Below are 27,279 nucleotides of genomic sequence, written 5' to 3' on the forward strand. Positions count from 1 at the left end.
GAAGTGCAGAGTGAGTCAGGCTCAAAGCAGGGAGCACAAGCTTCTAGCAAAATGCATGACTCAGAGGGTGAGGCAGGACTCTAGAGAACTTAGCCCCAGGCCACAAACATCAGTGGGAAGAGGCCATGGAGTCCTGAAACACATCCTCAGCTTCCAGGGGAATTCCACTTTTGCAATAAGTTCCTGGGACCCAGGGGAGAAGCCAGTTAGAACCCAGTGTTAATTACTTTTCAGTAATAATGAGCCTCACACAAAGAGCTTTATAAACCTCTCCTTAAAGACTCACCCAGTGTTGTGAACCAAGGATGGTTAGCTTCATTGGATAAAGAAAAAAACAGACCCACAGAGGACAGAGCGTATGAGGGTTAGGACAGGTTTGAACCTAGGTGAGCCTTACACCTTGTTCAGACTTCACTCTGCCCCCAGACTGACAGACAGAGAAGGGCAACATCTCCCGGGACTTGGCAATGCACTCAGCCTCCCAGTATACACCCAAAAGAACTCTCCAGGAGGCTGAACCTTTGGGTAGTGACCAAAGGTCTTCAAGGCAGGGATCCCTAACCTCTTGGATTTAATGCCTGAAGATCTGAGGTGACACTGATGTCATAATAATAGAAATAAAGTGCACAATAAATGCAATGCATTTAATCATTCCAAAACCATCTCCCCCACCCTTGACCATGGGAAAAATTATCTTCCATGAGACAGGTCCCTAGTGCCAAAAAGTTTGGGGACTACTGCAAGGAACCTGTGCCTTCTGCTAATGCATTTCTGTTCAAATAAACAGCAATGACTGGTCAGTATGGTGCCCTCTGTAATTCCATAAAATCTATAAAGGCAACTTCAGCCTCAGAAATCATGGCAGAGGGCCAGACAAAGCCAACACCTCACCTGCAGTTACTCTGTGATAAACGAACGAGCTCGGGACAAGGAAGAACCCAAGATCTCCTGAGGAAAGAGGCCATTCAACACGCTTTCTCTGCCCACACTCCTGCTGAGTCTCTCTGGGCTTTGAAGTAACAGGACATTTACTGTTCAATGGGAAACAAACAAATCTTGAAGTCCAGCCACATTGACCATCTGTCTTCCCCCAGACTTGAAGACAAATAACAAGCAAAGCATCTTCACAGCAGAGAAGACGACATTGAGTTCACACTGGTGAAGTCCATCGCCAATTTCCACAGTCTGCTCTCTATCCTGATTGTTCTTGTAGATAAGGAAATCATGGGATGACTCAAATCATTACTCTCTGGACAAATCTGGTTAGTGAAATTTCTCTACCTAGGCCCTCAGAAGTTTCAAGAAATATCTTGGAGCTGGTTGTCTGTGATTGAAACAGTGGATTCAAATAAGGCATGTTCAGCTGGAGAAAATACCTTATTATGTATGATATTGTAAATCATACTCTAATGTGAAAACAGAAAAGACAACAGATGCACAATGTGCTGAGCTCTGTAGTTCTGAGCTATATTTTAATGAGTACATGTCCCTTCAAAATGGTGCCTTGGGTAATTGGGCCAGATGCTTCGTATCTGGGGACAAGGTTATAAACAAAAGCCTTGTATGTGTGCATAATGGCTTATCTGCTCTCCGGCTTCCAACACGCCACTTCCCTCCTAACCCACTGCATGAAAGGAGCACAGCCGTGGTCAGCCCACCCAGTGGCCCATCAAGGGAGACAGGCGGAGGCTCCACACAAAAGCTTCACAGAAAGACGTCAGACCATATCACAGTCGCCTGTGCACTCAGGTGAAATAACAAGTCGCCATGTCCTTTTCCCCTTTCGAGGGTGAAAGCAAAAACAGACCAACACCTTGCATGTACTGTGCTAGGTTTTCTAGACGGGCATATAGTGTTACTGTCTGTGACTTTCCATGGGCCTGCTCGGGTTACCATATATATGAATACACATCCCAGAATCTGAAGAAAGGAAAATATGGGGTGTTTGGTGGTTATGTTTAATTGAATTCATCTGGGAGTTTTAAATCCTGAGAATTCAGCCCCTATTTATAGTAGTTTAAGGTTTGAACAGCTTATGATTTTTTGTCCTTTTGAGAGGCAAGCCTCCCTTTTCCATCCCAGGGAATGCTTCATCGGCACATAACGCATTTTCCAGAGCCAACGGTAAAAACCATTAAATTGCCAGACTATGGAATGGGACAGTGGTGACGATGTTCAGCCATTCTTATGCCTCTGAAGGCAATCTGGTCTTTACGGCTTCCCACTCAGACACAAAGAGAACTCAAATGCAAGAATTCTGTGGGCATCTGAAACCAGACCTTGTTTCTCTGACTCTTGGCAAGACACTCGGCAACAAGCGAGGCTCTGCAGTAACACACCATTGTTCTTGCCACATGACCTCCCTTTCACAGGCGCCTTGTAAAGTTTCTAGTCTGTTCTCTCAAGACCCCATGCAATTCAGTAGGCACCGGCCAGTCAAGCATCAGATGCCCTGGGTCACTCTCCCAGTCAATCAAATTGGAGTCTATTCTCATAGAAAAACTGACTGAGTTAAGAACCCAAGCGCCTGTGCAGGAATCTGGAAAAACAGTGATTCTCCACCTTCTGGGTTTCCTGGATGTGTCTCCTCCTGTCACCCTCCTGAATTCTCAGGACCGTCATTCAGGCTATGCACCGCACAGGGGTGTACCTGCACGTCCTGCATCTCACAATCAACACGTGAACTTGCAAAAGCAGCCCTGGGAATTCTGGGCCCCCCAGCTGAGCCCAGAGCAGGGACACACAGGCTGTGCAGACCCCAGAAAACTAGCACAAACTTGGGGGCTGCAGCACACAAGTGCAGGCGCCGCTCCCTGAGCCACGTCCACTCTTGGCACCTTTGAGACCTTGTCTCTCACCGACCGGCCATTCTCAGAGCTTGGTTCCCCCTGCCACAGTGCTCCAAGCCCGACACAACCGCCTTACTTGGAGGGCAGAGCAGGGAGCTTGGGATGTGTATCAGGGCCTCCAGCAGTTACAAAGATGCTCACAGCAGTGCTGCTGGCCTCTGGGCTCTGGGAGGCTTCCCAGAACAAAGCTATGCAATCATACAATCACACACCTTTTTTTCTTGAACACAAAAGCTTTTTTGTAATCCACATCCCTAGAGTTGTTTCCCCTGTTCTCTCACAGAGACTTAAATCTGGAATACTCTAAAGCTTTTCCCTCTGGTACCATCTCTTTGTCTGTTTTTCTTTTTTTTTTCTATTCTCTTTCTTTCTCTCGTTTCTCCCACCTTCAAAAGCTGGCCTCTCCTCTCTCCTGACCTTAGTCAATCTTATCTTTGCTTCACAGGCTTCTGTACTTTCAGAGTTGGGAGAGATGGTGAAAATCATTGTCTCATTAAAAGGTGGGGGGAAATGAGGTGACCTAGTTTGTAAGTGACAAACTCATGCTTCCAGCCTGTGACACTGGGTCTCTATTTCACCACATGGCTTGCCCCCCATCAGCTCCCAGGTCCCTTGAATGGGGGGTCAGTACTATCATACAAAGCTGACTGGACTCCCCCTGCCTGTAGTAAATGTCTGAGCACTGTGTCAAAAACAAGCAAAAAGAACCCATCAAGTCAGCAGAAGGAAGAAAATAATAATAAAGACTAGAGAGGAAATAAAAGAGAAATTTTTTAAAAATAGAAAAAAATCAATAAAACCAAGAGCTAGTTCTTTCAAAGGGTAAACAAAATCAACAAAACTCTGGCCAGACCTGCCAAGATGAAAAGAGAAAGAACCCAAATAAACAAAATAAGAAGAGAAAGATGTGAAATCACAATTGATGTTATAGAAATACAAAGATCATAAGAGAATACTATGAACATCAGACTCTGTGGGAGAAGGCAAGGGTGGGATGTTCAGAGAGAACAGCATTGAAACAAGTATACTGTCAAGGGTGAAAGAGATCACCAGCCCAGGTTGGATGTGTGAGACAAGTGCTCAGGGCTGGTGCACTGGGAAGACCCAGAGGGATGGGGTGGGGAGGGAGGTGGGAGGGGGGATTGGGATGGAGAACACATGTAAATCCATGGCTGATTCATGTCAATGTATGGCAAAAACCATACAATATTGTAAAGTAATTAGCCTCCAACTAATAAAAATAAATGGAAAAATTTTAAAAAAAAGAGAATACTATGAACAATTATATGCCAACAAATTGGACAACTTAGAAGAAATAGACAAGTTCTGAGAAACATATAGCCAATAGAACTGAATTGAAAAGAAACAGATAATTTGAACAGACTGAGCACTAGAAGTGAAATAGAATCTGTATTTTAAAAAAAACAAAAACCACCTTCCTGCAAACAAAAGTGCAGGACCAGATGGCTTCACTGGGGAATTTTATCAAGCATACAGCGAACTTACACCGATCCTTCTCAAACTCTTTCAAAAGACTGAAGAGAACAGCCCTAAAGTCATTTTATGAAGCTACCAACACCCTGATATCAAAATCAGACAAAGACAATACCAAAAAAGAAAATTACAGGCTGATATCTTTGTTGAATATAGACGCAAAACTTCTCAACAAAATATTACCAGACCAAATCCAAAAACACATAAAAAATCTTACATCATGATCAAGTCGGATTCATCCTAGAGTCATAAGGATGGCTCAGCATCACAAATCAATCTATGTAATACACCATATCAACAAAAGAAAAGACAAAAACCTCATGGTCATCTCAACAGATGCAAAAAAGTATTTGATAAAATTCAACATCCATTCATAACAAAAAAACTCTTACCAAAGTGGGTATAGAAGGAACATATCTTAACATAATGAAAGCATACCCATTGAAATTAATCTTCAACAAAGGAGACAAGAACATACAATGGGGGACAATGGGGGAAAGACAGCAAGTGGTGTTGGGGCAGCTGGACAACTGCATGTAAATCAGTAAAGTAAGAGCACACTCTCACACCATACATAAAAATAAACTCAGGATGGCTTAAGACTTAGATATAAGACACGACCATAAAATTCCTACAAGAGCATATAGGCAGAACATTCTCTGACATAAACTGTACCAATGTTTTCTTAGCTCAGTCTCCCAGGGCAATAGAAATAAAAGCAAAAATAAATAAGTGGGATTTAAACTTGCACGCTTTTGCACAGCAAAGGAAACCATGGACAAAATGAAAAGACAACCTATGGACTAGGAGAAAATATTTGCCAACGATGTGATCAACAAAGGCTTACTTTTTAAAATTTACAAAAAGTTCACATAATTTAATAATAAAAAATAACTCAATCAAAAAACGGCAGAAGACTTAACTAGACATTTCTCCGAAGAAGATAAACAGATGGCCAAGGGGCACATGTTCAACATCACTAATTCTTAGAGAAATGCAAATCAAAGTTACAAGATACCACCCTCAGCCAAAAAAAGAATAAAATAATGCCATCTGCAGTAACATGGAGGCAACTAGAGATTATCATACTAAAGGGAGTCAGAAAGAGAAAGACAAATACCATATGATATCACTTATATGTGGAATCTAAAATATGATACAAATAAACTTATTTATAAAACAGAAACAGATTCACAGTCATAGAAAGGAAAAAGGAGTGGGGAGGGATAAATTAGGAGTCTGGGGTCACCAGACACAAACTACTATATAAAAAGACAAACAACAAGGTCCTACTGTATAATACAAGGAACTATATTCAATATCCTGTAATACACCTTAATGGAAAATAATATGAAAAAGAATACATATATATGTGCGTATAACTGAATCACTTAGCTATATACCAGAAACGAACACAATATTGAAAATCAACTATACTTCAATAAAAATAAGTAAATAAAATTTTTTTTAAAAAAAGAACCCATTGACTACCAACCACAGTAACACCACCTCCCTAGTGGTTATGGGTACACTGCTTGTCTTCTTATGATAAGGTCACAAAGGGTCAGGTTATATCCCTGGTCCCGTTGGAAGCCTGGGGATGCATTAGGCACTGCAGAGGGAGAAATGTGTGGTGGGAAGTTTGCATAAGGCTCCTGGACACAGAGAGGCTGGCCATCTCCAGCCCCATAGAGGAGGAACTTCATACAATGGACTTGAATCCCACGGCAGCCACCCCGTCTGCTCCTCACCAGGCCTCTTCATCTGAAACCAGCCACCTCTTCATGAAGATAAGGTGCAGCGGAGTCACCTCTGGTCTGGAAGTCTGGAGATCAGTGACATCCTGGGTCACCCTCCAACCTGTGCCAGGCCTTCCTTCTGTGAAATGACGCCCCTCTCGTCACTCGGAATCTATAATTCTCTAAAAAGCAGCCCACCTCCGGACTAAGCAACAGGCTACTGAGTAGCAAGTGCAGGCATAAGGGGCCCAAGCGTGAAGCCTGGAACGGAAGGATGCCTTTCTCTTGGGCCACTGGCTTTCACTGGAAGTTTTCTTGCTCTCAAACTGCCAAACCAGGCCTGGGATCAGAAAGGGTGTGGGTCTGGCCAGCAGCTTTAGGGGATTTTCAGGTTAGAGGCACAAGGTCTTGTTACCAGAAACCCCCAACCAATACACCTGACACTTCAGTGTTCCTCTTTCAAGGCCGAGAACAGCCGTGCAAATGACAACTGAATTTGCCATGTCCTGCCATTTCTGAGGCAAAGTGATAGAAGCAGAGCCTGTTACTGGACTGCATCTGTCTGGCCAGAAATGTAGGAATTGGGGAATCTAGGCAGATACAAGGCAGGAGAGGCGCACGGGAGCTCCCTCCTTTCTGCCCATGGTCTGAAGTCTGGGTCACCTTTGGCAGGTTTAGCAAGGGAATGTGTGCATCGGGATGTGTGTGCAAGGAAGACGACAACTCACGTGGCTCCTTTTGCCTTCTTCATCTCCCATCGACGTAATGACTGTCTCTGAAAAGACCATCTGTCCAGTCCGGTTGTTTGTGATCTACAGGAGAGCAGGGACAGTGAGTGTGAAACAGAAGGGATTCTGGACAAATCCCACAAGTTGTTGGTTTTTTGCTGCTTTCTATTTTCTGAAGCAGCAGCATCTGTCAAAGTAGACAGAATGCCCGCTCCTCCCTGTGTTTCTGAACTCCACCAGCAGCATCAGAACAGTGATTAAGAGACAGAGCAGAGTCTACAGCATGGGGCTGCCAAGGGGAGGACTGAGAAAGTCTGTGTAAAGCACGCAAACATTTAACACTAGCTATTTTTATCATTCTTGGGGCTTATTCAAGCTCCAAGTCAACTTTCTTTTCAACAACTACAGGCCTGGGTAGTGAAGGAAGCAGGTTTTAGCTAGAGCAGCCGCTTCTTGATTCTGGGGAACTGTTCTGTTTCCTCAAGAAAGTGCTTCATTATGTGGCAGCCTTGATGGGAGGGGAACTTGGGGGAGAATGGATACAGGTGCATGTATTGCTGAGTCCCTCTGCTGTCCACCTGAATCTATCACAACATTGTTAACTGGCTATACTCCAGGACAAATAAAAAGTTAAAAAAAAAAAAAAAAAGAAGAAGTGCTTAAGCATGCTGAGAGGAGGCCTGGCCCCCTATTCCTTTCGCTATTGTCTGCCTTGCTTCTGTAACCAGGAGTGGGCACCTCAAAGCTGAGCCTTAGAAGCCTGATTGGAAGCCTGATTGAAACTCAGGCCACTCTCGCCCCATCCAAGGCCAGGTCTAACCCTCATGTTGGTGATAAAAGAACAGAGAGAACCTCAGGAGCTAGGGGGTCTGTGTTCTTTGATCCCTGGCTCAGACACCAACAACCGTCTAGTATGTAACCTGGAACAAATCGTTTCTGTTCTCTGATTCACAGTTTTCTCATTTCTAGGTCATCTTTAAAGTTCCTGCCAGCTCTAATATCACAGGCGTCTGCAGCCAAAACAAAGTGGAAACTCTTAGCCTAATGAGCAACAGTGGATCAAATTCCAGTTCTAATTCCAGTTCTGGGGCATAAGGATTATGTCTTCACCAACATACTTTAAAATTTTTTATGTAAATAATTCCTCTCTCCAGCAAAGAAATGATGTCTTCTTCCTTTTATACCAGATTTTCACAAGATTAACCAATGCTATATATTTTAAAATTATACAGTCCTGCATGTAAAGATCCAGGGACTTCTCTGAGGTTTGATTACACTAAGGTGCATTTTTGTATCCCTAGGAAGAGAAATACGTACAATGTTTTCCAAACATGTTTCACCACTGAGCTCTTCTTTTATAAAGCATCATGCGGGACAGGCGCTCCATGGAACCCACTCAAGAACTACTATACCATGTGGATGCCATAACTTCACCATAAGAACAACGGCAATATTAACAGTAAGAACAATTTGCTGCTGCATAATGCTTTACAGTTTACAACATCTCTCACACACTTTAACTCTTTTGGCCCCCACGACACCATAAGGTATTACAGATGCTGATTTTCCTATTTCCTAAACATGGTTAGTGAGGGTCACAAAGTTGAAAATCATACTTGTTACTGGCAGGACACATACTTGGGTATTCTGACATTCACAAGGAGCAAATTTAAGAAGCAGCCAAGCCTACTGGCTAATTATTATCAGAAAGGATGACTGAATATTGGTTCTGACAGGAATAAAATAATCACTTTTGGAGACAAAGACTGGAATTCTCCAGTCTTCAGATGAGCAATACTAAAGGATTCTGTTTGGCAGGTGGCTCATTCATTTCTGTGGGGGGTGTGCTCTGGAGCTGGGACTGTGAGTATGCAGTGGGACTAGAGTCACACAAAGGCTACTTTATAGTCAAGGCAATGGCCCATGAGAATTGACCCTTTAATCCGCTCTGGCACAGAAATGCTATTGTGTCAGCTCAGTCATTACCTGGACACTTGAACAAAAGCAAGGCTCTTTTGTGAGAATCTTCATAGCCTTGTGCATAGGCCTTGAGATGAGATCAGAGGTCAACTTTACAGCCTCTAACAATGACCCAAACATCTGCACACCAGACTCTCTTTAAGAGAAAACAGGCCACATGATTTGATCTCAAAGTCCTACCAAAGTCACCCTGGAGACATCTCATGCTGGGGGCAAGTGAAGGCCACCTTCCTTTGCAATGTTTTCTTCCTCAAGTCAGATTGAGAACAAACCTGCTCACTCCTCATGCAAAATTTTGGACCAAGAGACACTTAGATGTATGGTAGGTTGGAAAACAGACCACTGTAAAATTCTGAATGGATAGCCAGCAAACAGATGAATGTTTCATCTTGTGGCAATAGAGGTTTTCCATTCTGAAGACTTGAGTATATCACATCTGAGCTCCTCCTAAGGAGATGGTGAAGATCTACTCACCGCAACATGAACTCTATTTCAACTCCCTACTGAATCACAGATAAAAACCTGTGAGATAAATTCCTCAAATTCAATACTGGGAGAGTCTTTCTCTAAACACTTATTTGCTTCCTTTTTTCAAGTAATAAAAATCCCTGAACATTCCTTTGCAATTGGACTGGCAGGAAGACTAGAGTTAAATTTATTGCTCCAATGCAAAAGCAATTTATGTTTTTGATACACATCTTTCCCCTTTAAATAATCTCCCTCACTCCCTCTGGCTTTTAACCTGTATTTTACCATCTTTATTGTGTATTTTTGACTTGTGTATCAGATATGTAAACATCTGCACACCAGACTCTTTGAAAGAGGACACAGGTCACAGCTTAATCCGCTGATGGGACTGGGCACTGAAAAAAGGAGGAAGTGCTGGCCACAACTTACCTTGTGAATTTCTCGGTGGACATGGATGGTATTATTTCCCACCTTGGTTTCTGTGTTGGTCTCGTTGTGGTAGCTGGGAGGTAAGTGTGCTAGGTTCACTTCTGATGATGTTTTAGCAGCAGCCTCTTCGGCTTCCATCTAATTAAATCAATGAATTTAATGAGCAATATTGCTGTCTCCTGATACATATCAGAGTCCATTAGAAAAAAGAACTACTTCTCTTTTCCTCTTCTGCAATAACAATGGTGCTGCTAAGTACCACTGAGAACTGAGCAGAACAAGACATTGTTCTAAATGTTTTCATATATTATCGTCTTACATCTCACAGCCTCCCTATGCGGTGGGTGTTAATGTCCCCGTTTCACAAGTGGGGCAACTGAGGCTCAGGACGACTAGGTAACTTCCCAAGATTCCCAGGGAAGGGCAGCGTTCTCAAGGGATTTGAGAATGCCCCCATTGAGCAATCTTGACTCCTGAGAGATGCTCTTGGCGCCACTCCCATCTCCCCATGTCCTAATCAGGAGGTCACTCACATGCAATTCCCTTACATTCCAGCAACCAACTCTTTCTCTGAGAGCATTCTCTGACTACAGAAGTGTGTTCCGTCTGGCATAGGCACCAAGTGTTAGGTAGTGAACACCCCAGGGACAACTCTCAATCTGAGAAGAACAGCCTGTGAGGGTGAGTTCCCCAGTGCCCTCTCCACCCAGGGGGACAGTTTCTCTCTCTCCGAGGACCTCAGAGAGATGGAACCCTAGTTGTCCCTAGAAGTCACCTGCTCATCAGCACAACCTTTACTGCCTTCTTCCTTTTCCATCTCACTCCCCTACTTCCTCCTAGTGTTTCTGGGATCACATCACAAATAAATTACATGCACGCTAATTCGCTTCAGTTGTGTGTGACTCTTTGCAACCCTACGAACTGTAGTCCGTCAGGCTCTTCTGTTCATGGGGAGTCTCCAAGCAAGAATACTGGAGTGGGTTGCCATGCCCGCCTTCAGAGGATCTTCCTGACCCAGGGATCAAACCCGTGTCTCCTGTGGCTCCTGTACTGCAGGCGGATTCTTTACCGCTGAGCCACTGGGGAAGCCCCACAAATAAATTATTTGCTCCCAAATCCTTGTTGCAGGACTGAGTGGGGGTGGTGACCAACCTAGGACAGCCCTTCCCCATGACTGGTAGGGTCACAGTTACGAGTCCTTCCCCATCCACCTTCTGAGTACGAGACCCCTGTAGAGGTTCAGATGACCCATTCCATGGTACACCCTTCTTCTGGCCCTTCTTACACAAGTGTTCTTTGCTAATGTCAGGTTTCTGAGGCCACTGTCCTCCAATCATGAGCCTCCATGACATCTCTACCAGACACATCAGCCAGATTGAATCTGTACCCACTTCCAGACCCAGACTTGATGAGTGGGCTGGTGACAACTGGACCGGTCACAGCTGATTGGACTCAAACAGAAGCCACATCATGGACAAGCTGAGCCAACCAGATACTCTCTCTAGGAATCTAAAATGAGAGACACAAAGAGAAGCTGTAACTGGTGGTTGGAAATTTTCCACCAGTGCAGTCTTGACTCTCGGCTATTTTTATTCCTTTAAATGAATCCTCAAAAAGGATTTTACTATTTAAAAAAAAGAAATCACTGTTCTCTATTCCCTTATATACTATAAGAGGTCCATCTTTTCCAGTCTTTCCCGACCAGGTGCTGAGCTGGGTATACATGGGGAAAGAATTCCCATGTCTCAATGGAAAAGAGAGACACTGCACTAGAACTAGAAGCGTGAAGAACATCTAGTCAGCATAAAGGCCCAGAAAACCAAACAAGGACTTGGTCAGCAGCCACTGTGCACTGTGTTCGACCCTGAGACAACTCCTGACATGCCTGAAACCTGATCACTGCCTGGGCAACAGCTGTGTCTGAGCCATTGCTCAGTCCCTTCCATATCTCCTCGTGTATTCACAGCAACTCTATGAGGAAGTATTATTCGCCTCATTTGCAGATGAAGAAAATGAGGTTGACGAAAGTGGAGGAATGTCTAAGGTCATCACATTCTTAGTAAGTGGCAAAACTTAGATTAGAACTCAGGTCGGTCTGACCCCAAATTATGTGTTTTTCCCAGTATAAGATTCTGCTTGTGCTTTTACTGGGGACATAGGGCATCTTCACACAAGCTAGTTTGAGGATGATTATGAAAGTCTCTAGAAGTCAGTCAGGTTCAAAGAAGAGAGGAAAAAGGCTTTTAGGTGGAGGGGAGCCATGATTAGGCTGGTCTCAAAGGACAGATATGAGCTGGATTGAAAAGAGCATAGAGGAGGCAAAACGGTGGCAGCCTGGATGAGAAAGGAGTGTCATGGGCTAGGGCAAGAGGTCCATGCTGGACCCCAAATGGATAAAATGATGACGAAGTAGGACAGATTGACAGATGGATCCTGGGTATAGCTCTAAAGCAGATGATGTTAGCCTAGTTCTCAACCAAAAGGGTACCTCAGAGTCATGCTCAATGCTTTAAAAAATATCTACATATCTGGAGCTGCCAAATTAAAATTTCTAGAGTGGGCACCCCACAAAACAATGAGTTTTCCAGATGATTCTGAGATATTCCCTCCCCTGTATTCACCTCCAGGTAAGAACCTCTGCACCAAACAATGGGGAGCTGCAGCAAGCTCTGAAGACTAACTGGGACATAATACAGAATCAAGAGAAGGAAAAGAATAGAGTCAGAGAACTAGCTAGAAGCAGGCTGAGAGTCAGAAGTTATATCTGCGGAGGGGCCTTCTATTTGGAGGGGCCTCCAAATAAATCTAGAAGAACTCAGAAGCCTTTCTGAGAGCTCGCCACTAGATTTGGCAAGAAGTTGCCCCCAGCAGCATCCGAAGGCTGCAAACTAGAAAGTACCCAGTTTCTGGAGTCAGGGAACATGGGGTTAAATCCCAGCTCCGCCACAAAGCAGCCACGTGATCTTCGGCAAGATACCAAATACTGGGGTGGCTAATATGTAACACCTTACAGAAAGACCCAAATGATCTTTTTGGTCAACCCAGTATCTCTAAACCTCAGTTTTCCTGTTTGTAAAATGGTGATGATTCTACTTTATTGGACAGATGTAAGAATTAAAGCTCATGAAATCTGAGAACTTGGTCCAGTATCTGCCATTCTGCAAAGGTATAATAAAGCAGTTTTAGAAGAAGCTAGTTTGCCAGGGGATGTCTGGGTAGCGGTGAAAAAGGCAGAAGTAGAAAACATAAGTTGGAAGGGTTTGCTAATAAAATAGAGGAGAAACGGATGAGGTTAAGAGAGGAAACTTAAGACAAAAAGCCTTTTTAAATTTGTTTTAAGGGAGAGATCCTGGGCTGTTTAGTGATAGAAAAGGAACAGCTGGGAAAGAATAGGAGTCTGGGGATGCTAGAGGGACTAAATCCAGAAGGAGAATAGAACATTAGTGCTTTTACAATTCCTATAGGAATCAGACTCCTTCAGTCTGACTTACATATAATTGACAAGGTACCAAATTTAGAATTTGCTCTGGGCTGAGCAGATAGTCTTTATATAAAGCCATTTCCCCCTCAACCAGTGGTTATTCCAACAGAATGAGCTAAAGCTCTTTCATGGCACCACAAACTAAAAGTACAGCTTACAATGGAAATTTCAACCACAACTATTACTGCTGCTAGCAAGAGAAACTTAAGCCTGAAGCAACAGGACTTGTTTCATAGAGGAGGAATGTGAATATTATTTAACATGGCACTCACAATTTGTTAACTCTGTGTTTGTTAAAGGAACAGAGTAAGAAAAACTGTAGAGAGAAATTCAGGCTTGGTGTTGGCATTCTTCCTAGGAATAATGAGTTGATAAGAACATTCTATTGTAAAATATGCCAATTATAGATGTGGTAATGGAAGGGTGGGGAGTGGCTTTATCCTCAAAATATGTTTATCAGTAACAAACAGCCCAGACTGAACCATTTGAAGATTTGCTTCCTCTCAATAATGACCCTATAACCAGAGTTAACTTTTTTCCCCTAAGAGAAATCAGCAGCTTGAGTCAGCTGGAATATTTTAAATGTCAGGAAGTTACTTGAAAGCAGATTCATGATGCAACTATGTAAACAATTAATGTATCTGGCTGCAGGTCCTTTTCGGTTCTTCACTGGGACAGTAAGTAAATAGCAATTATCAGGTGTTTATGAGATTTAAGGGGCTTTCTGGCAATCTCTTTTAAAAAATTAATACTAACAGCCATAATGCATTGTGATTCTATTATATATCAGACACTGGTGGTTCCTTTGTTATCATCCATACTAGTGCTGTTAATATGATGATAATGAGTATGTTTTCTGTGTGTTAAATCACTTCATTCGTGTACAACTCTGCCACCCTATGTGCTGTAGCCCACACCAGGCTCCTCTGTCCATGGGATACTCCGGGCAAGAATACCAGAGTGGGTTGCCATACCCTTCCCCAGAGGATCTTCCTGACCTAGGGATCGAACATGGGTCTCATGTCTCCTCCACTGGCAAGCAGGTTCTTTTCCATTAGTGCCAGTGAGAGCCATTATTTATTGAGAATCAACAATTTCTCATAGTCCTTACAACAGCGACAAGAGGGGGCAACTTATATTGCACCAATTTTACTTAACCCCATTTTATTTTTTGGCCACTGCGTGCCCTGTGGGATCTTAGTTCCCCAATCAGGGATTGAACCCAGGGTCACAGCAGTGAAAGTGCTGAATCCTAACCACTAGACCACCAGAGAAGTCCCTACTTAACCCCATTTTTGACAACCAGATCGCATGCTTTACTTACATCCTTTCATTTAACTTTCCCCTTTACCCCAGAGGTGGACACTTCCTCCACTTTGGAGCCTGGATCCCAACACTATATGTGGCAGAGCTGGGATGAGATAAGAAAGGTTGACTCCCACTGAGTCGGGGGGGCGTGGCAGCCAATGTCTCCCTGGGTAGCAGACTGCAGAACTCAGGCAGAGCCATATCTGGAGCAGGAAGGCTGGGGCCCAAGCAAAGGCAACGTGGCCAACTCCCATGGAGTGAGCACCAGTACCCTGGACTGCTGGGCCCCGAACTGCTCTGATCAATAAAGAGACTGAACAGGCCCTGCTGCTCCCTCGGCCCCCTCACCAGGAGCTACCAGCAGAGGACCATGCTGTGTGGTCAAGTTCACACTTGGATAAAAATGGGGAGGTGACCTGATGAGTCTCAGTGGGAAGCTGTGGGCAGGAGGGAAAGTCCTAGAACCCAGTGAAGGGAAGCAGATGACCTGCTCTGGAACCAAGGATGATGTGTTTGGTTTAATCAGTGAAGGTACAGAGTTAAAATTCACTGGGGCCTGCCTGACATCCCTGCCCCTTTCATTGTTCTGTGTCAGGATTCTCTTGCTTTCACAGGAAACAAAGGCCACATTTGGAATCTGGCCTGTCCAGTGGATGTTCAGGTACAGTTACCCAAGCAACCACCTTCCAACTCATTGTCTCCTTCACCAGGGTCCAGGGTCCACCAGGTCGACTGTTGTGGGAAGGAAGGGGAATGATCCCCAGACTAAGCAGGTGTGGGAGGAGAAAGCCATCTCGCCTAGTAGATCAGAGCCAGCTTTGGAGGCTTTGCCCAAATGCAGCGTGGAGAAGCAGGGACACGGAGGCACCTGACCTACCAGCCTAGACATCTGATTTCTCACTGACTCCTTCCCTGGGATGGCTGTCTTCTCTCCAAAGGCAGGCTGCAGCCAGAGTCAGGCCCAAAGGGGCTACGCCCACCCACCCCAGGCAGCAGGGTCACCCGGCTGGGAGAGCTGGACCACTTGCACCTTCTCTCCAGGCAACCCTGGCAATGCTTGCGTGCTGACCACAGCAGATGCCATCCACAGTGTTTGGATCTGGGAGGCAATGGAAGCAAGAAACAGGCAAAGTTTTCCCAAGATGTCTGGTATCTGATAACTAACAGATGCTATATATGCACATCTGTTGCGCTCCAGGTGCCACACATATCACAGATTTAATTCTCATGGAAAACTGAGGTAAAGGATGTTAAGGGATTTGGCCAATGCCACCCTAACGTGAATGGCAGAGGAGGGCCCTGAGCCCAGGATTGACTGCAAAGCATCCTTGGAAACACAGTGGGGGGTGGCCTTTGACTTTGCCCCTGCTCCTCTCACCCATCACTCACTGACACTGATGGAGACTCCCAGGTTCCTTCTTTGCCCCACATGGCATTTGGGGAAGCCCAGACAGATTACCAGCACAGCTCAAGGCTTTCTGTCCCCATATGGGGAAGGGGACGACAGAGGATGAGATGGCTGGATAGCATCACCCACTCGATGGACATGAGTTTGAGCAAGCTCCAGGAGTTGGTGACGGGCAGGGGAGCCTGGCGTGCTGCAGTCTATGGGGTCACAAAGAGTCGGACATGATTGAGCGACTGAACTGAATGGCACCCTAATTGTCTCTTGGGAAGATGGCACAAGCTCAAAGCCCAACAGACAAGCTAGGACTTGAGATACCTGGAGCCTCCTCTGCAAAATCACAGTGCTGGAATATCAGGGCCCTTGCAAGCATCCGCTTAAAACAGGATGAAGCCAACTGCACACCTGAAATTAATTGTAAGGTGATGCCGGCAGCCTGCAAGCAGGTGGTGGCCCCAGTTGTCCATGGGTAGATCCAGCCGGTGTCTCTGGGTGGACAGCCTCAGATCCTGAGCATTTGGCAGGAACCAGGTGGGATCTGGGATCACTCCCGCAATGCCTCCAGATAACTCGAAATCTGCTGCCGGCTGTGCCCAGCACCTTAGCGGACCCGAGGACCCTGGCCAGACGTTGGGGCACTGCCTCGCCAGCCCCTACTATCACCCGCCTAGCGCTTCCCGGAGCGCAGGCCCCTCGGGCGCACCCACCTCCTCTACCGCGCTGCGCAGTTTGTACTGCGTGTCCTCCATCAGTTCCTCAACCTCGCGGAACATCTCGTTGAGAGTGGCTTCCTCCTGCGGGTAGTTGAGAGCCGGGCCGGGCTCGATCGGGGCCGAGGTCACCGTCGGAGCCGGCGCGGGGGCCGTGGGGACCGCCGCCGCCAGCAGCAGGCAGAGCAGGGTGCCCCCGAGCCGCCGCATCTCCGCCGCCGCCGCCTGCGCGTCCCAGAATGCGGTCAGAGGCGCGCCGACCACCCGCTCGCCCGCGCCGCCGCCCCGCCCCGCCCCGCCGCCTCCGGCTCTCACAGCCTGGCCCGCCCCCGGGGCCCCGCTTCCCCGCACCCACCCCCAGAAAGGAGGAAACCGAGTCTCCGGAGGACGCAGCATCCCCAGACCGGGAAGCCCTCCCCACCCCCACCCCCGCCCCCGCCCCCGCCCCGCGCCCGGATCCTCTCCGTAACCCCACCCCCATACTGGAGCACAAGCCGCGCTCTGCTACGGCCCCCCGGGATAGCTCCCTCCTGCGAGCAACAGAACCCAGGCGCCCCTACGCTTACACCCATCTCCCCCCAGGGCCCTGGCCCCGCCCTCCACGCTCCCTTACCCCGCCTGGGTCCCGGGTTTGAGCCCTGTTCCGTTCTCCACCAGATCAGAGCGCAGTCCTGCAGCCGCGACCCTACTCCCACCCCTATTCGATCCCCCATCTTGAGTGGTCAGAGAACTGGTCAACACCCCCACCCCCGGGGCTGGAATCAAATCCGACGCCCCCGTCCTCCTCCACCCACCCCGGAGGGACCGAGCTGAGCCACCCCCTTCCCCGCCCTTCACGCACCCCAACTGGACCGAGCTGCGCTCCTGTTTGGACCTGCCAGGCCTCGCCGGGGTCTGCCTGGAGGCTGCGGAGCGAGAGCTGCTTGTTGGGCGGACCGCCGGCGCTAGGAGCTCGGCAGGGATGCGGCAGCGCTGGTACCCCGGCGAGCCCGCAGCGCTCGCCGCGCCCGCCCCGCCCCTAGGGAGGGGCTGCGGCCCAGCCCGCCGCCATTGGCCGGCCCGGTCGCCGGCAACCTCCCACCCCAGGCTGGCCTCCTCTGCCACCGAGCCTGGCCCGGCGGGAGGCTGACCCCTTCTCTGCATCCCGTTGCCGCCCGGCATCCCAGGGCGGCATTGTCATCTCTGGCCCAGATTCTTGCCACACTTTCCATGAGGTGTTCTTTCTGTGTCCAACCCTCGCCACCTTTCCTTTTCCAGGCTATTCTGTACCTGCAAGGCTGGCACTCAAGGCCCATCACAAACTACTGGTCATAGTCTCTCTGCCATGGTTGACTCCTCCTCCAGCCAAGAAAATCCACCTGTAGCTCCCGCAATAGGTCCTAGGTCCTGAGAACGTCAGCAGGCTCGTTGAGGGCGGCAGAGTGGTTTAAGACCAGACTCTGGAGTCAGGCTCCTTGGTGTCAACCCCAGCTCTGCTCCTTAGGAACTTTAAGGATCTGGCCAAGTTATCAGATTTGTCTCTCCCCAGTTAGCCCAAATGCAAAATGGAGGTTGGAGTATGACAATTAAAAAAAAAAAAATGTTGCTCACCATCTGGTTCTATAAGAATGAAGTCGCTAGCCCCCGAAGCTGCTGACCTTCAGCATACCCTGAAAGGAATCCAGGGCAGAGATGGCGGCTGAGGCATTCTGTGCTCTGGGAAAATGGCAGAACAGGCGTTCAGATAGTTAAGATATTTTCAGGAGGGAGATTTATGAACCTGAACTCTTGCATCATCCCATTCTTAGAAAAACACTAAAACTACTAAGTAACACATGTGTTCCTCATGACTAGCAGCCACGTTTTATTGAGATGTGGGCTTAGTTGCACTTATCCCCTTTGCCAGAATCATGGATATGCTGACTTTCCCCCCTCCACCTTACCTCTTTGGAGCAGTTCCACAGAGCTTTCTGAGAGGCTGTCTCATGAGCTGTCATCCTCAGTAAGTCCGCAAGGAAAACGGAAACTCAGCTCTCCTGTTGTTATTCTGAATTCAGTTGACAAGTAGTAAGGGTACCTTGTCGGTAACAAGAATAAAACAGGGAAGTGGGGTATAAAGCTCAGTTTATTGTAATGAGAACAGAACTTGGTCTATTCACAGTATTCTCCTTAGTGCCCAGAACAGAGAGCACTCACATAATTTTTGGAAAATACCTGTATTTTATTTGCCAAACTGCCGCCTGTTTCTTCCTGTTACCCTTTCTGTCTGGACAGCCTTCCCTTCTCCCCTCAGCCAGACTAACTCCATCCCATATTTCAAGACTCAGAGCCTCTTGTTTCCTGGCCCGACTCCATCTCATTTCTCCTCTAGGACCCTCCCCTCCCCTCCACCCATGTCCTTCCCCATGGAAGCCCTGACTTGCCATGGTCTATAGGTCTGGTCACTGGCCCAGGAGCTGCTAGGAGGCAGGAACCAATTTGCTCACCTTTGTGTCACCAGGGCTTCAGTTATATTCCATACTTGGTCACCAAGAAATGGATAGACTGGTCATTTTATCAGCTACTATTGATATATCAATATAAGCAATAACACTACTGAGAACTTGCTATGTGCCAACGATAAGTATCAACTCATTTAATTCTCAAACAATCTCTGAGGTTGGTACTACTACTTTTATTCCATCTCACAAATAAGGAAACTTTCCTAAGGTCATGTAGCTCATATGTAATTGGTTGAACTGGGATTTGAACACAAGAATCTGGCTCCAGAGCTTTCACCCTTCATTACCAAATTCCTCTCCTATAAACTTGGTCAGGACGTATGAGAGGACTTGGGAGCATGAGATAAGCAATTTCTGCAGGTGACCACTTAGAAAGCATGTATTTAGAGGAGAGAATTCAGGACATGCCACCCCAAAATATGCCACTTTGGCACATTGACTATTTTGAATGGAAGGTGCTTGAGAAACAGCGGATGCACCTGCCCTTTTCTACCTAAAAATAGGCCATAAAATTTCTCGGGAGAGAGATGCCCTCCATGTACCAGGGAGAGAACATCCTTATCACCAGAGAGGAAGTCAATGCCAAAATGGATCTGTACAGACACACTTACTAAAATAACCCTTATCTTAGATTTGCCCCGTATCGCTCCCAGTCACTTCCCCACAATTCACTGTCCCTAACCCAATGCCCTTGGCCTTGTCACTTCTTCACAAATCTATCATTTTTTTGTCTAAAAGGTATATAAGCTTTCTGCTCTAGGTACCTTCTCAGGTCTTCATTTTCCTGTGAAGTCTCCCAGGTACATGTAAAATACTTTTGGAGTGGGGCATGCAGCCTGTGGGGTCTTAGTTCATTGGCCAGGGATGGAAGCACCAAGTCCTAACCACTGGACCCCCAGGGAAATCCCTACATGTAAAATTTTAATAAAATGTGGATGTTTTTCTCCTGTTACTCTGTGTTTTGTCTGTTTAATTCTTAGGCCCAGCTGGGGACTCTAAGAGGGTAGGGGAGAAGTTTTTCCCTCCCTACAAGGACCATGGCCTCTTTGGCATGTTCATCCAGCTGAGTCCACAGCAGAGTATCAATCAGGAAGAAGGCATATGGGGGCCTTCTTGGCATCAGGCATGGTGCACACCCCAAATCTGTAGTGAGGGATGGGACTCAGAGAAGTCAGACCCTCTGCCCAGAGTCAGTCAGCAAGTGAGAGTTTGGTCTGGAACTAGACTCTGAGTGTGACTGACTGTAAAGTTGGCACTCTTAACTTTCCTTCTCATTCTTTGCATGCGTCTTCAAATCACTATATATCACCAAGATGTGGCTTCTAGCCATGTTCTCTTCAATTTCTGGGCCTTTGGATCAAGCCTGCTAAAAGTCCAGGGAAAGCCTATTCACCCCCAGCACCCCCTGCCCTGCAGCCCTGTCTCAGCGATTCATCAGCTTTCTCAGAGTGGCTCATCCTGTGCAAAGAGCCCAGAATGCAATCTCCCCCACCTTGCCACTCCAGGCACATACACTAGGAAGAACCTAAAGCAGAATGGAGACACTTTGGAGCCAAGACAAGACTTGTTGTGGTGCAGATTTATAGAGCAAACTGTGGAGTCCTATTCTGAGGCCACTGCAGTGGAGTCCAGAACCAAGGTCACCTCCAGAACTGACTGAGACCCTTTGTAACCATTGCCAAAAGCCCTCCTTGATCATCACCAACAAGCTTCCTGACCCCACATTAGGCAAAAAATGTCCACCCCAGTACCCACCCTAGAGCACCCTATCCAGTCACCTAATGCCAACCTTCCAGCAGGAGTTTTCTTTGTCTTGAGGCTATAAAGATTGGCTACTTGCCCATGAAAAGTGTCGGCTCTCCCTTGAGCCAGCCTGCTATTCTAACAGTGCCCCATGGACTCTCCCTGGCCCATCAAGAGGTGTTGGCCTGCTGTGCTTCCGGTGCTCACATTATCTCTGCTCTTTATTCTTAATAAGCTCTCTCCTTTCTGCAATACTCTGTGTTTGGAAAGTCTTTTCCAAACCTTGCTCGGACTGCCTTGACACAAATCATGGTCTACTATTCCCCCACATTGCTGACTTAAGAAACTAGAATTTTCTCCAGGTAAGGCTTGTCTTCTGCCTTATGTCTTTTGCCCTGAATTCTAGAGTTCTTGACTTTTAGGTTCAACTTTAAAAAAAACAAAAAGAAAAATTTGAGCTGCCCCCAAGTGACAAGTGAAGGACAATGCATCCCCTCATATGAGGTCTAAATTTTGTACCCTGAAATGTAGGAATGTATCAATAGGGCCATTATTAAGTGAAAGCAGCAAAAAAGAGATAAAAGGGGAAAAAAGAAAGGTAAGAAAATCTACAGTCCTCAGATGTAAGTGCTCCCCGGGTCCAGCCTGGTGATATGATCTTATCACCAGCCTGAGGCAGGAAAACTAGTGGGGCTCGGAAAGTGGGGGGTAAGGGGGATGGGGGGTTGTGTGTGGAGTTGGAGGTGGGAGGTGGGGGGTGGGGGGTGGGGGTGGAGGGGCGGGGCAGGCAGGTGGCCCCAGAGATGGGCCCCAACCAGACCTGCACATATTCTGTGCTCCAAGAAGCTCAGGGACAGGAGTGGGGGAGCCCTCTGGGTTTGGGGTCTGACTTGAGAAAGGGTCACGGTCTGGATGTTCATTGTGAACAGACAGGACCAGGGGCACACAGAACAAGCAGAGCTGTCCAGACTGGTCATCTTTAGGGTAATGAACTTGCTAAAACACCATAAATTTTCTTATACCCCTGGTCTAAGCTCTATATCCATCAGAGACATTGTTTTCTTTCTTTTAGGGTGTTGGAAGCACTTCAGAATTATCATTCAAAATGTTTCTAAGTCCTCACATTTTCACTGCTGGGGTCTCATTTTGTGGTTGAAGAAGTAGAAGCAGAGAGGTTGTCACCTGCTGGAAATTACATACAAAGTCAGCACCCACACAACAATTTCAAGTGTAGCTATCTGCCCCACAGACGTCTGCTCACTGCCATGCGTTTGAAAACACTTCTTAGTGTCTTTAGCAGAAGGATGGGTGAACAGGTTTCTACAAACAACAGAGAAGAAAATGGCAACCCACTGCAGTATTCCTGCCTGGAGAATCCCATGGACAGAGGAGCCAGGTGGGCTACAGTCCATGGAGTCACGAAAGAGACAGGCAGGACTTAGCTGTTAAACAACAGTTAAAGGTATGGACCAATATTTCTAGGCAACAATATGGTTACATTTTGAAAGACAAATGTGGCAATTTTCAAAATGAGTTGCCCAGAATGCTTTTCGTGCTTATTTTAAAATCTCAAGGCAATTATCTACTGTTTATGAAGGCTACAAATAAGGGAAAAATAATAGAAATGGGCAAGGCTATGGTTTTTCCAGTTGTCATGTATGGATATGAGAGTTGTACTATAAAGAAAGCTGAGCGCAGAAGAATTGATGCTTTTGAACTGTGGTGTTGGAGAAGACTCTTGAGCGTCCCTTGGACTGCAAGGAGATCCAACCAGTCCATCCTAAAGGAGATCAGTCCTGGGTGTTCATTGGAAGGTCTGATGTTGAAGCTGAAACTCCAATACTTTGGCCACCTGATGCAAAGAGCTGACTCATTTGAAAAGACCCTGATGCTGGGAAAGATTGAGGGCAGGAGGAGAAGGGGATGACAGAGGGTGAGATTGTTGGATGGCATCACCGACTCAATGGACATGGGTTTGGGTGAACTCCGGGTGTTGGTGATGGACAGGGAGACCTGGCGTGCTGTGGTTCATGGGGTCACAAAGAATCGGACACGACTGAGCAACTGAACTGAACTGAACTGAACAGAAATGGGCAGGCTACCTCTGAGGTGGAAGGTAGGGGAAGAGGTGGAGAACATCTTCAGTCACATTTACAACATTTTATTTCTTTAAGAAAGAGAATGTAGCAACGCGGAGTTCTGAAGCAGAAGTGTCCAAAGACAAATGACCATAGTTGATGAACAACATGTGGGTATATGGGTGTGTCTGTTGTATTATTCTCTGTATATTTAAAATATACAGAATACTTAATATACAAACTATATTTAAAATAGTTTGTGAGTAAATTGGTGACTCAGTGGTAACAAGCCTATCTGCCAATGCAGAAGACATAAGAGATGTGAATTCTATCCCCAAGTCAAGAAGATCCCCTGGAGGAGGGCATGGCAGCCCACTCCAGTTTTCTTGCCTGGAGAATCCCATGGGCAGAGGAGCCTGGCTGGCTACAGTCCATGGGGGTCATAAAGAGTTGAACACAACTGAAGTGACTTAGCATGTGAATAAACTGAAATAAGCAAAAACTTAAAAGGCAAACACCCCTACCCCAGCCCCCCACCCCTATCCTGCACCCCTCCAAAACAAAACAAAGCAATGCAACCTCTTAGAGCCAAACAGACTTCTTAGATCTGTTCCTGGCAGGAATGCTCCCTTCCTCAAGGCCCAGCAGTGGCCCCTACGGCTATGAGGTGAGAGGGGAGGAGGGGAGGGTCCACACCAGGCCCAGTAGAAGAGGCCTTTCTCTTCATAAAAGGCCCTTCTGTCTGTTCCAATGGTTGGAAGTTTTCCTCCTGGAGTGGATGCAAGGGTAAGGGGAGCTGGACTCAAGTAATGACCCTGGGGACTGGATGGGGCTTATCTGTCAAACCCTTCCCCAACTCACTGCCACCACCAAGATAGGATAGAGTTTGCAAACAAGGAAACCTCAGACTTCCACAATTTAGAGGCACACAGTCTGGATAGGTGACTATTGTACCCTGATTTTTAAAACTTCAACCATTTGAAATAATTAATTAGACCAAGGAAGGATTTATTCCACATTTCCCTTTTTCTTTCCCTTCCATCTTATTAATAGATAGACTACACTGAGCATAATTTGGAAACAAATGTGAAGGGTTGGCTCAGAGATCAGCTCTCTGCATGACTATTTAGTATTTAGTAGCTGTTTGTTGAAATGCAGTCCCTGTGAGATTGTCCAGGATACCGGCTTCTGCAACCACCTCCTGTTCTGTCCAACAGGCAGTATGTAGGGAGTTTGCACTCAATAAGGAAATCTTGAATGAATGTGGGTCTGTTAGGGACTGGGATCTCCACCCACAAGGAGTCTATAGTATAAAAAGAAACAGAGAAGTAAGCAAATAATATCAGGGAAGTAAGACAGAAGAAAAGACAAGAGAACTTGACTCTTTTCAGAACATCCATAGGAGGTAAAAGGAGTCCACTGCGGTCCAATTATCTCTAGGGAAGTGGACAATCCTGTGGTATCTGCATGGATGACCCACCTCTCTCACCCCTCAGGATGGACACCTGTCTAAAACCCATCTGTTTTCCACCTGAATTTTAAGGCTGGAGACACCATTGTTCAGCTGCTTGAGGATAAAAGCCAACGCAGTAAAAAATTAGAGAAAGAGATTGAAGGAGAGACACATTTAGAGAAATGAGATTTGATAAGTGTGAGAAAGGGGTGATGGGAGAGAGGGGCAACCTCACCCCATGATGTCATTTTGGTTCTTAGTTCTAATTTTTCAGGAGTTTGAAGCCCAGCTGCCCTTAGACTCTGAGATGTTTGGGGATTCTCACATATTTCTCTTTTTGTTTCAGCTAGGTTTCATAACTTTCTTTTACTGGCTACCAAACTGCCTTAAATGTCTAGGGTGGGGCTGCCTATATTATAACAAGACAATCTGCATCAAGGAAGTTTGCATTTGAGGAGATTCACGACTAAGAAATAGAGGACCACCAGGTTCAGCAGAACAGGGAATGGTCAGCCAGGGGTCTCCTCCCCTTTGCTAGCCTCTCTGACCCAGAGTGCCAGTCACCAATTTTATCGAGGCTTCCCAGTTCCTGTCTGTAAGTTATGATTGTTATTAAGAAATTGGTGCCAAGATTTTTCTGAATGGAAACTCCATCTGGCTTTGGAAAGAGTGTTCATGTGGATTCAAGGTTTCCATGAGTAACTGCTACTGAATATCCAAAACATATATTTACTCTGCCAAGTTTCCATGGGTGGGTGAACAAAAGAGACCCAGAGGGCCATATTCCTGGCTGTCACCCTCGGACTGAGATATTGCAAGGATGAGCCCCAAGCCTGGTTGTCTTGCTTTGCTACTTAGCAGGTGGGTTCATTCATGTGCTCTGTATATTCTTGCATGTTTATCTGAAGAGAAGGATGGCAAAGGACCAAGAGAATTTTGGTGGAGCCAGTGACAAAAGAGAAAGAGCAAAGAATTGATGTTATCAGGCAACCATAGAGGAAGACTATAGTTGTGTTTCTACCCAGTTCTTTGCATTGCTTTGGGTCAGAATGGTGTGCTTATTTCTCCCCTGGGGCAGTTTTCAGTGCTGGCTCCATAATAAAATTACCTGGGAAGTTTGCTGAACAATACAGATGCTTGAGTGTCCTCTGGAGATACTGACTCAGTACTTATGAGAGAGGGTCCTTCATGGTACATTCTGGAATGGGCCTCACTGAGAATTCATTTTTCATTAAGTCTCACCAAAAATCTCTCCTCTCATGCCCTCAGCCTGTCCCCTGACCTCCGCAATAGCCAGCAGCACTTGCTTCTCCCGGATGTGACTGGAAGCTGCTGGAAAGATGGCTGGACTTGGAGCTGGATAGTGCGGAATTTAGGTTTGGGCTCTTACCCTAACTGCCGTGGTGTGACTATCCCAGGATTCTCTAGCTTATGGGCGCATTATGCCCAAACCACAGGGCTTTTAGCCCACACCTGCTGTCACTGAGATAATCTGGGAAGTCCCCAAGAGATGTGTTTGTACGTCTGTGATTCAGTTCTGGTTTCCAGTCACCTCCACTATCATCATCTTCAAAATTGTTTTGCCACCTTGAAGATAATGAGTCAAAACTTAATAGGGGAAGAGCTCAACAACTAGCATGGTGTTTCCAGTGGGTGGCTGCTGTTGGATTTTGCTACATTTAGATCTTTGCTGGTCAGCAGTAAAAAGGAATGGACTATTAACACACAACAACACAAATTCATCTCGAATGCATTATGCTAAGTGAGAAAGAAGCCAGACTCAGAAGGCTATATACACTGATTCCACTTATGTGATGTTCTAGAAAAAGCAAAACTACAGGGCCTACAAACAAGGCTGGGGTGGAGGGAGGTGTTGACTGCAAAGGATCACAGGGACCTTCAGGGGTTCTATACTTTGCTGATGATGGTAGCAGACACACAAAGTTAGTATCCTTTTGTCAAAACTCACAGAATTGTCCACTAAAATCTCTGAATTTAATATATGCAAATTATACCTAAGCTAAAAGAAAATGGGGGGAAAATATGCAATTAACTTGCCCAAGGTCTGAGCCGGGGATTCAAACAGGTGTGTGGAACCCCTGGATCCAGACTTTGAACCGCTGGGCAGTGAGTGCTCAGGAACCTTTGGCAGCTCCAGGGGGAGGCACAGCTCTCAGGAGACACTCTGTCCCTGGTCAGGAATATCAAACAAAGGCGATCCAGGTGGGGGCACTGTGGTGTGGGGAAAAGAACTGTGTTCCAGTCATGGTTTTGCTACCTTCTAGATTTATTATTATTATTTTCAATACGAATTCTTTTTTAAAATAATTATTTATTTAGGTTTTGCTGTGTCTTTGTTGCTGCTTGCAGGCTTTCTCTAGTTGAAGCAAGTGGGAGCTACTCTCTAGTTGTGGTGTGAGGGCTTCTCGTTGCAGTGGTTTCTCTTGTTATGGAGCATCGGCTCTAGGCATGCAAGCTTCAGTAGCTGTCGAGCGCAGGTTTAGTTGGCCTGAGGCATGTGGAATCTTCCCAGACCAGGGATCAAACCCTTGTCCCCTGCATTGGCAGGCAGATTCTTAGCCACTGACCCCCAGCAAAGTCCCCTTGTAGATTTATAATCTTGGATAAGTTTATTTCTCTTTCTAAACCCTAGTTTTCTCATCTTTAAACTACTTTCTCCATTGCTAGAGGCACTGCTGTGTCATTGCAAAAGAGGAGAAGCCCAGGAGCAACCCAACTCTGCATTACTTTCCAGCCAGGTGACTGGCACAAGCTTCTCCAAGACTCTGAGCCCCACTTTTTGCATCTATAAAAGGCCAGGCACTGCATCAAGCTCGTGGGACTGATGAGAACCTTACAACAAACAGCGCCTTAAGGCACTCAGCAAGGCGCCTAGCACTTAGCAGGCATCAGTGAGTATGAACTATTAAGATA

At 46.3% G+C, this 27,279-nt stretch overlaps 1 protein-coding gene across 1 annotated transcript in view; it reads right to left on the reverse strand.

Moving 5' to 3' along the window:
• The window catches only part of DKK3 (dickkopf WNT signaling pathway inhibitor 3), a 50,622-nt gene extending 33,041 nt beyond the window's left edge, over positions 1-17,581 (reverse strand). Inside the window, exons 1-4 of the mRNA XM_065944115.1 lie at positions 17,433-17,581; positions 16,589-16,816; positions 9,688-9,825; positions 6,811-6,894 (exon numbers count right to left, since the gene is read on the reverse strand). Of these exons, the coding sequence (XP_065800187.1) occupies positions 6,811-6,894; positions 9,688-9,825; positions 16,589-16,801 (435 nt within the window). The 5' untranslated portion in view covers positions 16,802-16,816; positions 17,433-17,581. The remainder of the gene's footprint in view (positions 1-6,810; positions 6,895-9,687; positions 9,826-16,588; positions 16,817-17,432) is intronic.
• Between the last annotated feature and the right edge of the window lie 9,698 nt (positions 17,582-27,279).

This window comes from Muntiacus reevesi, chromosome 9 (genome assembly GCF_963930625.1).
Source record: "Muntiacus reevesi chromosome 9, mMunRee1.1, whole genome shotgun sequence".
NCBI classification, from domain to species: Eukaryota; Metazoa; Chordata; class Mammalia; order Artiodactyla; family Cervidae; genus Muntiacus; species Muntiacus reevesi.